Here is a 14,067-nt window from a genome sequence, read left to right on the forward strand (position 1 = left end):
ATGATCCTGAACCACCTCAACTGGCTCCTTTCAACGCAAAGGAGCAGCGGCTCTACTCCGAGTTCCTCACGGATGGCTGAACTTCTCCCCCTCTCTCTAAGGGAGACTCCAGCCACCCTCCTGAGGAAAGACATTTCGGCCGCTTGTACCCGCGACCTTGTTCTTTCTGTCAGTGATACATTAGTTTAATACTAATGCATTAGATGTCTTGACTCTTGACTTTTGTTCTGTATGGGATACTTTCAATACTACGGTAGCTCCAATAACATTAATAAAAGACAGGCACCATCTTGGGATCATCTTTTTATTCACATAAACCGAACAACATTGACTTTTGCAGACGTCATCATTCTCTCACAAATGATTCATTTGATTTATCATCCGTGCTCTTTCAAATCTACCGTTTAACCATATACCTTCCAACCCTTTATTCATACATAATGCATACATACCGTACATGTGCTTTATATCATCACAGAGTATTGTATAAATGGACGACTTGTGCAAACAGGAGTGAGCTGGATTTAAGGCAAATCTCTTTACTTTTTACTTTGAAAATGTCACAGGACCTAGAGTATGGAAACTATGAGTATTTGGGTTAGGCGTGTAATATTTTATCCTCAACATGTTTCAGCAGCACTTCACCTTTAATCCAACCTCTGTGTTTGCTTTCAGTTTCAGTTTTTATATAACTTCATATCAGGGTGCACAACTATTCATTAAGCCCGAGTCTGGCAGTGGACCTTTTGTTATAGGTCGCCCCCCCCCCCCATCTCATGCCCCTTATTTCCTGTCAGCTCTCTATTTACTAATAAAAAATACTAGTTTCCTAGCCACATATTAAGTTTGTGTGTGGTAGAAAAAAACACTTAAGCATCTTTAGTAGCATTGTATAAAAATACACCCGTTTATGCGACATGTAGAAAAATAGTTTGTACAGTTGATTCGATTTAAATCAATATACAGACACTAGAAAAAGCTCCACTGCACTTCATTTCCCCAATCCTTCTGCCTCTCCTTCACCTTCTCGCACTCTTCTCTCTTTTTCTCGCCTCAAGGTTGCTATGGCAACGGCCTCGTCAAAACACATGCTGAGGGGACTGCTTCTGCTCGTGTCCCTCGTGGCGCTTTCATCCCCGTCCCTCCTGTGTTCCCTTCCCTCTCCCTTCTCCCCTCCCGCGTGTGTCGGCTTCTCCTTTTTCCCCCTGCACTCGTCTTCGCCGCTGCCCCCCGCGCAGACTCTGTCCTGTTCTGTCGGGACTCTCTGCGTGTTTTCTCTCCCTCTCTCTGTGTCTCTTTGCTGCTGCTGATGTCTGAGGGTCAGGGCGGTCATCTTGCAATGCTGCGGCTTCGGAGGCACGACCGGCACCGCTTTTACTTGGTAGACCCTTGGATTTTTGGAGATGACCAGTTTCCTTCCTACTCCTCCTTGGCTGCTGTCGCTTTCCTCACACTTTCTGCCCTCTTTCAATTCCTTCATGTCGCACTCGACCTCTTTTAGTTGTGTATCTACACTTGGCGGTGTTCTGCATTGCTCATCGGCTCTGTCTTTGTCATGGTTCTCTTCTTCCTTCTTTTTTAAAGCCACTTCTTCTCTGTCACCATGCTGTGCTTCGTCACTTATGGCATGCTTCCCTTGAACTGCTTCTTCTCGTTCACTTGTCTTTGGTAAGTTGTTGTCTTTTTCCTCAAACTCTTGCTGCATCTCTGGGTCTGTGAGCTCTTCTTCAGTCATCTCCGTTGATTTCTCAACCGCCTCTACTCTAGCGTCCGTCTTGTTTGTCTCGCCTTTGTCAACTTCCACCATTTCCTCTCCTGAAACCTTTACCACCCGCTCTTCCTCTTCTCGAACTTTGACGACTTCGATCGTATCTTCCTCCCTAGAGACACTTTCTCTTGCACCCTTCCTCTCAACTTGCTTACTTTCCTCAATCTCTATCACTTCACATATAACATCCTCCAGTTCATCCCAAATTCCCTTGTCTCTCCTACAAATTGCACTATCCTGCTCTTTGTCAACCTCCTGCATCTTTTCTCCATGTTTTTCTTCAGCTATCACTCCATCGCTCTCCTCCGTGGTTTCCTCCCACATGACTTCATTCCTTCCTTTTATTTCCAGAACCATTTCTTGACACATGTCCTCTCCCTCATCACTTTCTCTCTCTTTTACATCACACCGTCTGGGCTCCTCTGTTGCCCTTACAGAAAAGTCTCTGAACTCCTCTAAAGAAACATCATTGGGTTCTTTCTGTGTAGCACAAGGAACGTCAGGACAAGGAGGATGATCACTATGGTGATTGTCAAACGTGTCCGCCTCCTCTTCAAACTTCACCTCGGTCACAGCGCTTGATTCATCGTTGCTCGGCAGTGGAGATGCAGCGCAGCAGTGCGTAAGTGCTTCTGGAGTGAGAGGTTGTTCTGTGTCACTTTGAGTATCTTCCGTGACGTCTGCCTCTGTCGCTGAGCTGCAGATGAATGTCAGATAAAAGCAGTTAAGACAGTGATCACTTGCTTTGGAAAACTGTTTTGTAAAATGAAGTTTCCATCATAGGAGTCATCTATGCTGGGGACATGTCCTCACCACTTTTTGAAATGGCCAGTTTTGTCCCCATCACTTTTTATAAGTATAATTTGTTAAAAATGTTCTGAAAAATAGCATGTGACGATGGAAACTCACAATTTATTGATGAGAGATGATGTACTGGATAACGGCAGCGTGACAGAAGGGCAGAAGAGACGTTAAAGTTATCTTAAACATGCTAAAGAAAAAGACTAAAGAATAGAAGGACGTGCTACTTAGTGAAAACACATTGAGTAACTCTACCTTAGTATGGATTAGGATGTTCGACGACTATTTCAACGATGTTATGGGGAGACACAACAGCGACATGGTGACATATCTTCTAATGGTATAAGGTGGGCTTATGTTAGTTCTTGGTGCCAAGTGTTTCTAGGAGCAATTTTGTTTTTTAATGTGAAAAAAAGAAGGGGGCACCCATGGCTTCTGTGTATTCATTTAAATAGGATAATCCTCTCGCTCACACACAGGTAGGTCTGCCAGATGACGCAAAACGACACAATTTGCGCCATCCAGTGGACTTTTGCCATTGGGTGAGCTGGCAGCCGGCACATGCTTTAATAAAGTACGCTGTTCAGAGAACTGCTTTTTTATTAATTAATGAGAGCTAAACGCAGTTTGCATCAAGAGGAGATCTACTTTTTGCATATTCTTTACTGGCTTGACTTTATTTCCAGCAATATTTCCAGAATTTTGATATGTTTGTATGATATTTATAAAGTATTTCAATGGCTTAATTTTATTATTTTATCAGTACAGCCTATGACTATCAGAAATGCATTTGCTTGATAACTGAGATCACAGGTTTGTTGGACATAATCGGGCCTCATGCAAGAAGCAATATACACACAGATCATCTCATATTTCTGTTTGTATATCCACGATTTGTACCCGTTGGTTTCTGGGATTAGCCAGTGTTTTCTTATTTTTTCTCTTCTCCTAGGTAAGAGAACATTTTACGAGTGGTCAGGAAGAAATATCTTGTTTTCACAGTCCACAGTTTGTTTGTCCAACGCAAGGAAACAGGGATAATGTACGCTTATCACTCGTCACTCTACCTTGAGACTGTTTATAAAAACTGTTTTCACGTGTATATGTGTGTGTGTATATATATATATACACACACACACACACACACACACACACACACACACACACACACACACACACGAGTATTGTGGGAGGGAGCCAGAAATCATGGATTCTTCATGCCAACGACTGCTTCTTGTAATCGTTGTGCACATAACTTTAAATAACTTGAAACCTGTTTTAAATTTGAGAAACATAAAACAAATCACATCATGATAAACTTATAATCAAATTTAGATTTTTTTTATATTAGTTTATTTGTTTTATTTTGTTGAATTAATACATGTTTTGGATTTTCCTGTAACACCCGTACTGACTCTCAGGAAAATAATATAATATATAATAATACGTTTATTTAACACGTCAAATTCACTCCTGCTAAAGTTCTTTTGACAATTTTTCTTTTGGTGACATCGATCTGCACCGTTTTGCTACGGTTTCCGGGCTCATCGATGTGTTTCCTTGAAACGGTGTGCCAACAGACTTTGAAGTATGTTATCCCCGGTTTGGTGGGTGTGTCACAGGTGTTACCCAATCAGCAGTGACGTGCATGTAAGCGTGCAACATTAAAAAGGCAGTGAGCTTGCGTACTCAATAGGGTGTTCAACCTTCAGTTAAAATAAATGTTTTGCCACATTTTGTCAAAGCTGAGCACACCCCAGTTCTTGGGCATGTGTCAGTGTCAGAGTGTTGCACTCGGCACCACACCTGCCCTTATATGGAGTTTAGGGAGTGTTACCTACGCTAATGAACAACTACAATCTGGGTACATTTGGTGCATCTGGAATTGATTCTCTTATTGTTTTTTTCCTGTTAAAAAAGAAATCAGATTCACCTTTGCCTGTTGTTTCCCAGTTGGTCTCGTCCCTGGTGGTCTTCCTCTTCCTTCTTTGTTATCTCCTTCTCTTCCAGTCCATCTTTATCTCCTTTGTCTTTCACTTGTACCTGCTCCAGATCTCTAGAAAATTCAAAGTTCAGAGGCAGGCATCCTCGCTCTTCAGAGCTCTGTGACTCATGTTCAGGAGCTCCATCAAGAGTGCGACCGTCCTGTTCATCGGGGTCTGGTTTAAAGGTGAAATCGTCTAAAAAGAAATCAGCGGGTAGGCTTTTCATAAACATGCTCTCATCCTCCTCACTACTGTAATCGTTGTCATCACTGTCACCCAACGCAGCCTCCTCTTCAGAGCAAGACCCCTCCGATCCCTGGACAGGTGAGGTCATGTAAGGCAAGCTGAGGGATTTAGTGTGTCGGCTGTGCGAGTCCAAGCTGAGCGGCCTGTGTGGATTTAACTCTGTCGGGCTGTGGATTGGGGTTTCAGGGCGTGGTTGCAGCTCTGTGGGATGATAGGAAGCCTGAGCTTGTTCCATGACTTCGTACTCGTCATCCGAGTGACCGGGAGGTTCGACGGAGAACTCGTTCACCTGAGCGGTAAAAAGAGACAGAAAGGGAGAGAACTCTCCGTTTACCTTTTAACCTCAAAGAAAATGTGTCGTGAAATATTTTTCCGACCTGTGCAGATGAAAATAACACACACCTGATAGGGGACACTGCAATCCATGTGGTCCAGACCGCTGCAGTCCATTTGGTCCAGGAATTCAAAGTTATCTTGAACGTAGCCAGACAGCTCGTGGTCGCCCTCATCCACTTCAGTTGAGTTGAGGACGTCAGAAGCGTCATACACACAGCTGTCAGGACGCTGAGTCACCTCTGGCTGATAGTCAGCTGGACTCATTTCTGTAAAGGAAGCATGCACTAAGGTTAGAGACGATCTCACATTATGTATTTCTTGTGATGTAGAACAGAAGCAACAAGATTCACTTATATGGACATGAAACAGGTGATATTACCCATGTAATCATCTTTGTCTTCGACAGCATTATCCTCCTCAGTGTTGGAGGTCAGGCTTAGGGCTCGTTGCTCTCTGGACACACCGCTGCCTCCCACCACCAGCTCCGGCTTCCATCTACATTCTTCTCTGTCTTCCTCCACTTCCTCCTCTTTCTTTCCCTCACCTTCGTCCTCCCCACCACCACCTGCCACCATATCCTCTTCTGCATCCACGACTCCTTCCCCGTCTGTCACTTTCCCACTGCCACTTTTCTCCTTTTCCTCAACCTTTATGCTTTCTTCCACCTTCCTTTCCATTGCTCTGCTCTCTCTTCTCTCCTCCTTCTCTCCTCCCTCCTTACCTTCCACCCTGTCCCCTCCGTCCTTATCCCTGCCGCGGTGGATGACCCTGTCACCCCCACCCCCTTGCAGGACCCCTAATGCCAGGTTAGAGGTGATATGCAGGGGCACAGTAACCATAGTGGGCCCCGTGATGTGCATGGCCGCTCTTCGGCCTACTTTGGTGGAGAGTCCTGGGGATCTGGACTGCAGAGTCTCGTTGCCTGTGACTCCTAAACCTTCGGGGTCAAGGGGAGTGTAAGAGCCCTGAGTCCCAGAACCCCCGCTTACTAACCCTGTTCCCCTGCGGTAGGTTACAGCATATTCACTGCCGCCTATGGCACCAGCGGATGATGCTACATCCGAGCCAGACTGGGGGGAGGGGGTGACGAGGGGAGATATGTTGGTGGACGGAGGGCGCAGGGCAGTACGTCTGGAACCTGCGATAAAAAAGACAGATAAGAAGGGAAGTGTCTTTTTAATGGTCTAACTGTATAGCTGTGCATCTGCCGGTTTGAATCTGTCTCAGAAACTAAGTGTTTGTGGTGTCTACGTTACAAAATTACATTTTAAGACAATTGTTGCATGTTTCAGTGTCATAGTTACTTTGCAAATCCACAGGCGTCTGTCAATATGGATATTAATGTATTGAGAGGACAACTACTTTTTAGTATTTCAAATATTTCAATTATTTGAGCAGCACAAACAAGATTTCATTAATCTCTACTGTTGTGGGGCCGTTGCAGTAGTTTCACATACAGGCACCAAAATACACCCAAAAATAGAAACTTTCTTCATGGTATGGTTAAGTGAGATTTTAAAAATGTATTTATCTGTATTTTGGATGAACCGACCTTTCAAAAACTTACATGGGTTTGATCTACAAAGTATTGTGTGCAGAGTTAAATATGAGTTTATTCTATTGTTGAAAAATGGAGGGTTTTTAGTTATGTTCAGACTAAATCTGTTTGGAAATGTGTGACAAGAGCAGCACCTTCATTTGGATAAGGCGGGTTGCTGAGGGAGTCCATGCTTCTCGCTGGTCTCAAAGCAGGCCTTTCTTTCTCTGAAACAAAGAAACAATTATTTCAGACAAAATGTATAAAAGTGAGTTAAAGAGTTAAAGGTGTTTTTTTTTTTAAAGCTCAAGTCAAATGTCCTAATCCTAACGTTGACATTACCAGAGGCCACACTAAATGATGATCATCATTTTTCAACAGAAATGTCTGTTTACCAGAGAGCCGAGTTATCTTCCTCTGTATGTGCACTTGTATAAAGTTGAATTAAAGGAAATTAAATTATATGATTGTAGTAAAAGCACAGAGGATACACATTGCAATTCATTTCAAAAGGAAATCATTCAGGATTTGTACCCTTGGCTGAGTGTTTGTGCCTCCGCCGTGGGTCGGCGAATCGTCCTCCGATGTTAAAGATGGATATCCACTTCCTGCCTTTGAGAGATCCTTTCCTCCTGAACGAGACAGAAAAGAAGTCTCAAGAACATGTTTTCAAAGATTCAATTTCTTGATGCACTATAAGCATTATTCCACAGTAATTATTGTCTCTTAAATAGAATAGATAAGGTTCTCTAAATGCCTGCATGGTAAATGTCATTTTCATAGATCTTTATTTTTTTCAACATCTTACAGAGGAGGACCTTCTTATCAAGCAGAAAAGACATCATAAATAAACAAGTCTACTCACTTGTCAGTGCCTTCAATGATTGCGTGGTAAGGTCTGATGGCTAGAGGACCATCTCCTGGACTAATATTGCCAAAATGAGGGACCTGAGACTTGAAAAACCCTTCCTCCTGCTTGGGAACTGCTGACGGGGAGGGGAGGGACTTCCTTCTCACATTTGAAACACCTGAATACAGCAGAAGTTAGTCGTCAACACAGTGTTGCATACTGTAGGTAAGTGTGTGAAAAAATGTGAAATAAAGTGTAAATCCAGCCTTAATATCCGGACGCTGTGTTACCTTGTTCAGGAAACAGCTGAGGGACGTGTGTGAGGATAAACTCCACCACGATGGACTGAACCCTGACCTCCATGAAGGCTGCTGTACCGTTGAACCCAGACGCCTCAATGTCCTTTGACCTTAACATACAGATCGATTGATTGATTGATTTTTAGAAATTAGGGAAAAGAAGCAAAGACAATAGATAAATATAAGTGGATAGACAAATGACTGAATGCTAGAGAAAATGAATAAGGAGAGTGAAGGAAAGAGGGAGGGTAGAGAGGAAAACAGTGAAGGAATGAATGATAGGAAGATGAGAAGGAATAAATAACAAACAAAATAGGTCTATTAGATTACATTTAATAATGTATATGCGGGTTAATTACTAATAAATTACACAGTATAATAATAAATGACTCCTGCCTCATGGCCCTATGAGAAACAAACAGCTTGTGTATATTTTCCAGCAGAGTCAGGGGCAGATTGTGGCTTATTTTCTTGCTCAAAGGCACTCCACCAGAAACAGACAAGACTAATCAGCAAACCTGAGCAGATTGGGGGCCCAGACGATGGCCAAGTTCCTGGAGTGCATATTGGTCTCAGAGCATAATGAGGCCATTTTGACAAGATGCCGCATCAGAAACTCCAGAGTCCTGAAGGCAAGAAAGTGAAGTGTGAAGTTAATGGGGGGAAAGGGAAATAAAAGCTTTAAAAAACTGTGAATGAGGGAAATGATTTATCATTTCTATGCCGACGACCTTGTTCATTACTTTAACAACCAAAGCCATATGGTTTTCCCAGGGGTCTGAGACCTCCTGCTGTGTGTATTTCCGTAGGTGTGCTACCCAATGTGGGTATAATTCCCAACCAGTCATCAACCTTTCCCTGGCTTTCTCGTGGTAGAGCCCTAAAATGCACGTATACAGAGAGGTGACAAACTCTGAACAAAGTGGGGAGCTTGTGGATGCCTCTATTTTTCCTAATCAGCATGGACAAAAACAAACAAATCCAAACTGGATGTAAAATAATGTAACAACATTGTTATGTTGTCCTGGACTGCAGAGAAATACACTGTCACCTGCTTCCTCAAGGCAGAAAACCCAGGTTTGTATGGAGGCTTAGCTGAGATGAATAACAGAGGCCCTCAGTGCAGCAGAGGCCTGTACCTGTAATGCGGTGCTGGTAGTTCTTTTAGCACATCTCCGATCTTTACCAGCCTCTCCTCCTCCAGCTGGATGGCCACAGCCTCCTGTAACGCAGACGTGTTTTGAATCATACATTAAAATGTATCAATTTGAGTCCAATTTAACAGTTGGAAATATGGCACATGACTTATTCTGGTCCATTATTTATTTGCAAGGGGAGGTTCTTTATACCCCTGTGTGTCCAACACTCTCATGAGCACATAGGAGGGGGGAAATTGTGTGAAATGTTTGCGTATCTGAGGTACTCACAGCGAACTTGTCATACAGCTGGTATGTGAGCAGAGGGTTCGGCAGCTCTCTGAAATAAGCTTTACACAGAGAGCTGACACAGTGGATGTCCTGCAGGTACAGATCCTTGTTCAGATCTGGACTCCCGTCGCATTCAAACTCACCCCTGGTTGTATGCACACATAGATTCACTTTAAAGTATATCGGCACAACACACAAACCTCATTTAAACTTTGGTTGATTGCACATTCACAGATATAGGTTCAAATAAGCTGACCTCAGTTTCTGTATGTTGGACGACACTCCAGACAACCTGTAGATACCATCCACGACTCCATGTTTCTCAACAAACTCACTGCAGCATTGCAAGACCTGAGGAACTGTGGGGGATGGATTAAAGTGGATTCATTCAAAGAATAATGACATGAGAATGATGTGCAAAATGTTCAATTTGTTCATTTTGAACATTCAAATTCAGTTATTATTTATTTTGTCTGTATGTTTCCTACACGGTAGTCCAGGGCACCTGGAGGAAGGCTAGTTGTGGTCAAAATGTCATGTATATGTAGAATAAAGGAAACTTTGGGGATGAGATAACAATGCACAGGTATTTTTTTTTCTGGCAGTTGTCATGCATCATGCCTTAAGAATAATTATGTTACTATCTGTAGGGGGACATTTAGAGGATTCATGTTCAATATTTAATTGCCATGTCAAAAAAAAGGTGATTTGAATTTGTCTTAGAGCCAATAAGGTTACAGAGGCAGTACAAGAACAGGAACATACAGTACATCAAAGACAAGACAATCATTCACCTTGCGCTATGGATGTCATTTGTGGTTATGAAATATTCACAAAAACATGCTGGGTAACACATCCATCTTACCAGATTAATGAGGACATCTATCAATTGTTATATTAATATTGGGTGGTTATTCAGATGTGATGTGATAATAAGACAACACCCTTGTTTCTGGTGAGGTTACATGCACATTTATTGCTGTTGTGTACTCAAAGGTGTTTAGTGTGTGTTGTAATGCCCGTCATGGAGAAAATGGTTACAGGACTAAGTTTGTTCACTTACTCTCTAGAGAGGAGGCGGTCAGGTGCTCCATCAGATCACATCCAAACACCTTCTCTTTGTTCCCACCCTTTCTCCGAACTCTCCGCATCTCTTCCTGTATGCTGTTTCACCTCACATTCAGACGCGCCCGAGCTGCTCCGTTTGTGACCGTCAGCCTGACTGACTGACTGTCTGTGGGACTGCTGGATGTGTTGCCCAACTTGGTTAATGTGCCAGTGACTCTGTAGAGACGCTGCACATTTTGACCGTACTGCTGCTGCTGCGGCTTCTGTTTCCTTTGCTTCAGTGCATGTTGTTGGGTGCAGGTTGTTTCCTCTGTTGGCTGCGTTGCACTAGAGTTCATATGCAAAAGCTGGAGTTTTATCACATACTCAGGTTTATCTTCCACCCTGCAGAAGCGGAAATAAGAAAAGTTTATTTGTGCAAACAGCAGCTCTTCACACTGCTGACAACAATCTGCCCCAAAATCAAACAAATTGCACTGAATTCTCAACGTGCAAATGTGGATCTGCACTTCCCCCCTGATGCACTCAATTTCTTTTCGAATGAAAGGCCACACCCTTGTCTCTGTACTTCTCCAATTCAGTGAAGCGAGCCTGTGAATGTTTCACTCCAATCACATCATATAATGATGTGTCTCTGTGCTGCTGGACCCAACTAAACCTCCACTCTAAGCACCAGTTCAGTACAGGCCTGGTCTGTCCTCCCTGCCTGCATGTCAACGCCATTGCTGCCACCGTTTTTTCACTGTAGCGGAAGTTGAGCACAATTTAAGCCTGAAGACATAGACTCATACAGACATTCAAACTCACTCCCCATCTCTTCCATCTTCCTGACACCTGCCACTGCTCTCCTCCTGTCCACTAGCTCTCTCTATCTGTCCACTTTTAGAAAAGAGTTTCAGTGTAGAACCATGAGGAAATAAAAAACGTTAAAAAGCAAATACGAGTGTTCCTACCTTCACTCTGCATCGGCACACAAGCAGCAGCATAAAATGATGACGCAAGAAACCACTAAACTTCCCCTGTTAACTTCCTGAGTGTCTCTCCTTCTCTTGTGCTTTCTCTCTGTACGCGGCCCACGGTTTCGCCACCTCTGCTGATTGAGTAGGGAAATCAGTTCAGTGTGTATCTGTACAATGCATCTATTTCCCTTTATGTGTCGTGTTTGTGTCCGTGCAAACCGAGTTCCATGTGTGCTTCTCACCCCGACAGCAAGAAACTGACAATGAATGTATAAATTCAACTCATTTCAGCCCATTTCCTGCGACTGTGGCGGTTACACATGAACGCTACATGCCAAAAGGAACCCCTAAAAACTAAAGCAACACAAAGGACTGTTCTGCAGAAGTTCCACAAAGTACAACAAATGCTCCAAAAGTACTAGTACTATCACCGCAGATTACTTCAACATGCTACCAAATACTACAATGCATAACTATCCCCAAACCCCAGAAAGCATACAAAAACAGAAACTAAAATTACTACAAAATAAATCACAAATTAGCACAAATCACCTCAGACTACCAAACAAACAGTAACACACAAAGTACAGTAATCACTAGACTCTACTGCAAAGAACCACAAAGCAAAGTACCACAAAAAAACAAATGAGTACAAAGAACCAAAGAGAAAACAATCTGCTCAGCCCAAAGTACCGAGATCTGCCATAAAGAACTACCGAGGAACATATTGTAAAATATTCAAAACGTGCTAAAATACACAAAGTATGACACAGAACCCCAAATTACATCGTTTCTACAAATAATCACATATACCACAAATTAAATACACTCCAGTATAAGTAGTGTTGTACATTTCAAATTTAACTCAAATACAAGTAGAAGTATTAGTAACAAAATGTACTTTAGGTATCAATACTGTAGTAGTGCTGATGTAGTGGAGTACAAAGTAGCATAAAAAGGAAATACTCAAGTGAAGTACAAGTACACAGAGACGTTACCTGGGTATAGTACTATATATACCACTAGATAGATCCAGCTTCCTCATTAAGTGTTTGTAAACTGTAACAAAAGCTTCATTAATTGTTAATAAAACCTTTACCAATGTTTTATAGGGCAGTTATAATCTATTCAAAATAACAAACGTTGGATTGCTACGTATTTGAAAAGTAGCCCATACTTCTGCAGATGCAGATGGAGCCAAAATGTTGGTAATCCATCAAGTCTAAACTTTGAACGTTAGGCAACAAAGTTGTTAATAAATGGATTGCGGTCCAAATACTCCAGAGACCAAGTGCCCGTCTATTAGATTTTATTTTTTTCACAACCTGGCCATTCAATCTTATTATTGGATTATAACTGATGTAGGCCTGCCCTAAATCATTACTAGGCCTAAATGAGTTATTAGCCATTGGTTGCAACATATGGACCCCTTATAAAGAGTGGATGACTACAAAGGGGTACAGAAAACTATTGAATTCTCTCGAACACATAAATACTGGCATCAATGTTCATGACCTTGGTGAGATCTGTCTTCATTATACTCTTGATAATGTTTGAATATGTGGCTCCAATGTATCAGCGTCGACATCAAGTGATGGAAATTATAAGTAACGTATCTATTTGAGCTGAATTTATGCATGTATAATTACGAGGAAATCAAAATATTTTGCTATATTGGCAACTTTGTGACATGTGCAGATGTGTTTTTCACCTGGATTCACTCCGTACTCTACGGGGGAATTGTTGGGTCTCTGTAAATCATGAATAAGTCATGGAGTGTGGTCTATACCTACTCTGTAAAGTGTCCCGAGATAACTTTTGTTATGATTTGGCACTATAAATAAAATTGAATTGAATTTAATTGAATTGAGTCATGACCGAAAGAACGAGGTCGCGGGTTCAAGCGGTCGAAACGTGTTTCCTCAGGAGGGTGGCTGGAGTCTCCCTTAGAGAGAGGGGGAGAAGTTCAGCATCCGTGAGGAACTCGGAGTAGAGCCGCTGCTCCTTTGCGTTGAAAGGAGCCAGTTGAGGTGGTTCAGGATCATCCAGTAAGGATGCCCCCTGGGCGCCTCCCTAGGGAGGTGTTCCAGGCACGTCCAGCTGGGAGGAGGCCTCGGGGAAGACCCAGGACCAGGTGGAGAGATTATATCTCCACACTGGCCTGGGAACGCCTCAGGATCCCCCAGTTAGAGCTGGTTAATGTGGCCCGGGAAAGGGAAGTTTGGGGTCCCCTGCTAAAGCTGCTGCCCCCGCGACCCGACCCCGGATAAGCGGCTGAAGATGAGATGAGATGAGATGAGATGAATTGGAGTTCTGACTTCCACCACTGGGCTCACATTGCGGATGTAGTCTAATATTTACGGTAATACAACAAGTGACGTTGCTACCCTAGCCTCGTTTTGATTGGCAGCGCTTCCCTAAAAGGCGGAAATACCGTTAAACTAACGACCCCGCTGACGCTAAACACTACATCAACACTTCAGAACTGGTGTTCAGTCCGTGCAGAAGAGGGTTTGTAATACATCAGTAAAATATATATATATTATTATTATTAATTAATGCAAACAAAGGAGCGAGGGGCCGCCCGTGCGAAGAGAGAGCGGTCTTAAAAACGAGCGACCCTCTCCCCTGAACATCCGCGGAGGAAATGTACAGTCCACGGGAAACATCCCCCCAACCTTTGCCCGACACTTTGTAAACATTCGTCCTGACCGTGAGTGACAAACGGGCGTTTACAGGTGATTATATATATATATTTATATTTGAACAAGACGCTGAAGTCGGTGTGAAC

The 14,067-nt window shown here is 42.9% G+C and overlaps 1 protein-coding gene across 1 annotated transcript; it reads right to left on the reverse strand.

Moving 5' to 3' along the window:
• Positions 1–793: 793 nt before the first annotated feature.
• LOC310958099 (uncharacterized protein) lies at positions 794–10,692 on the reverse strand. The gene is given in 14 exon segments (XM_083928910.1): positions 794–1,035; positions 1,037–2,465; positions 4,503–5,089; positions 5,203–5,402; positions 5,516–6,274; positions 6,829–6,900; positions 7,208–7,305; positions 7,539–7,701; positions 7,814–7,932; positions 8,341–8,448; positions 8,962–9,044; positions 9,250–9,394; positions 9,506–9,608; positions 10,313–10,692. Coding segments are annotated over 14 exon segments (4,020 nt in total). The 5' UTR covers positions 10,401–10,692; the 3' UTR covers positions 794–969.
• Between the last annotated feature and the right edge of the window lie 3,375 nt (positions 10,693–14,067).

Source organism: Echiichthys vipera (assembly GCF_963691815.1).
Source record: "Echiichthys vipera genome assembly, chromosome: 15".
NCBI classification, from domain to species: Eukaryota; Metazoa; Chordata; class Actinopteri; order Perciformes; family Trachinidae; genus Echiichthys; species Echiichthys vipera.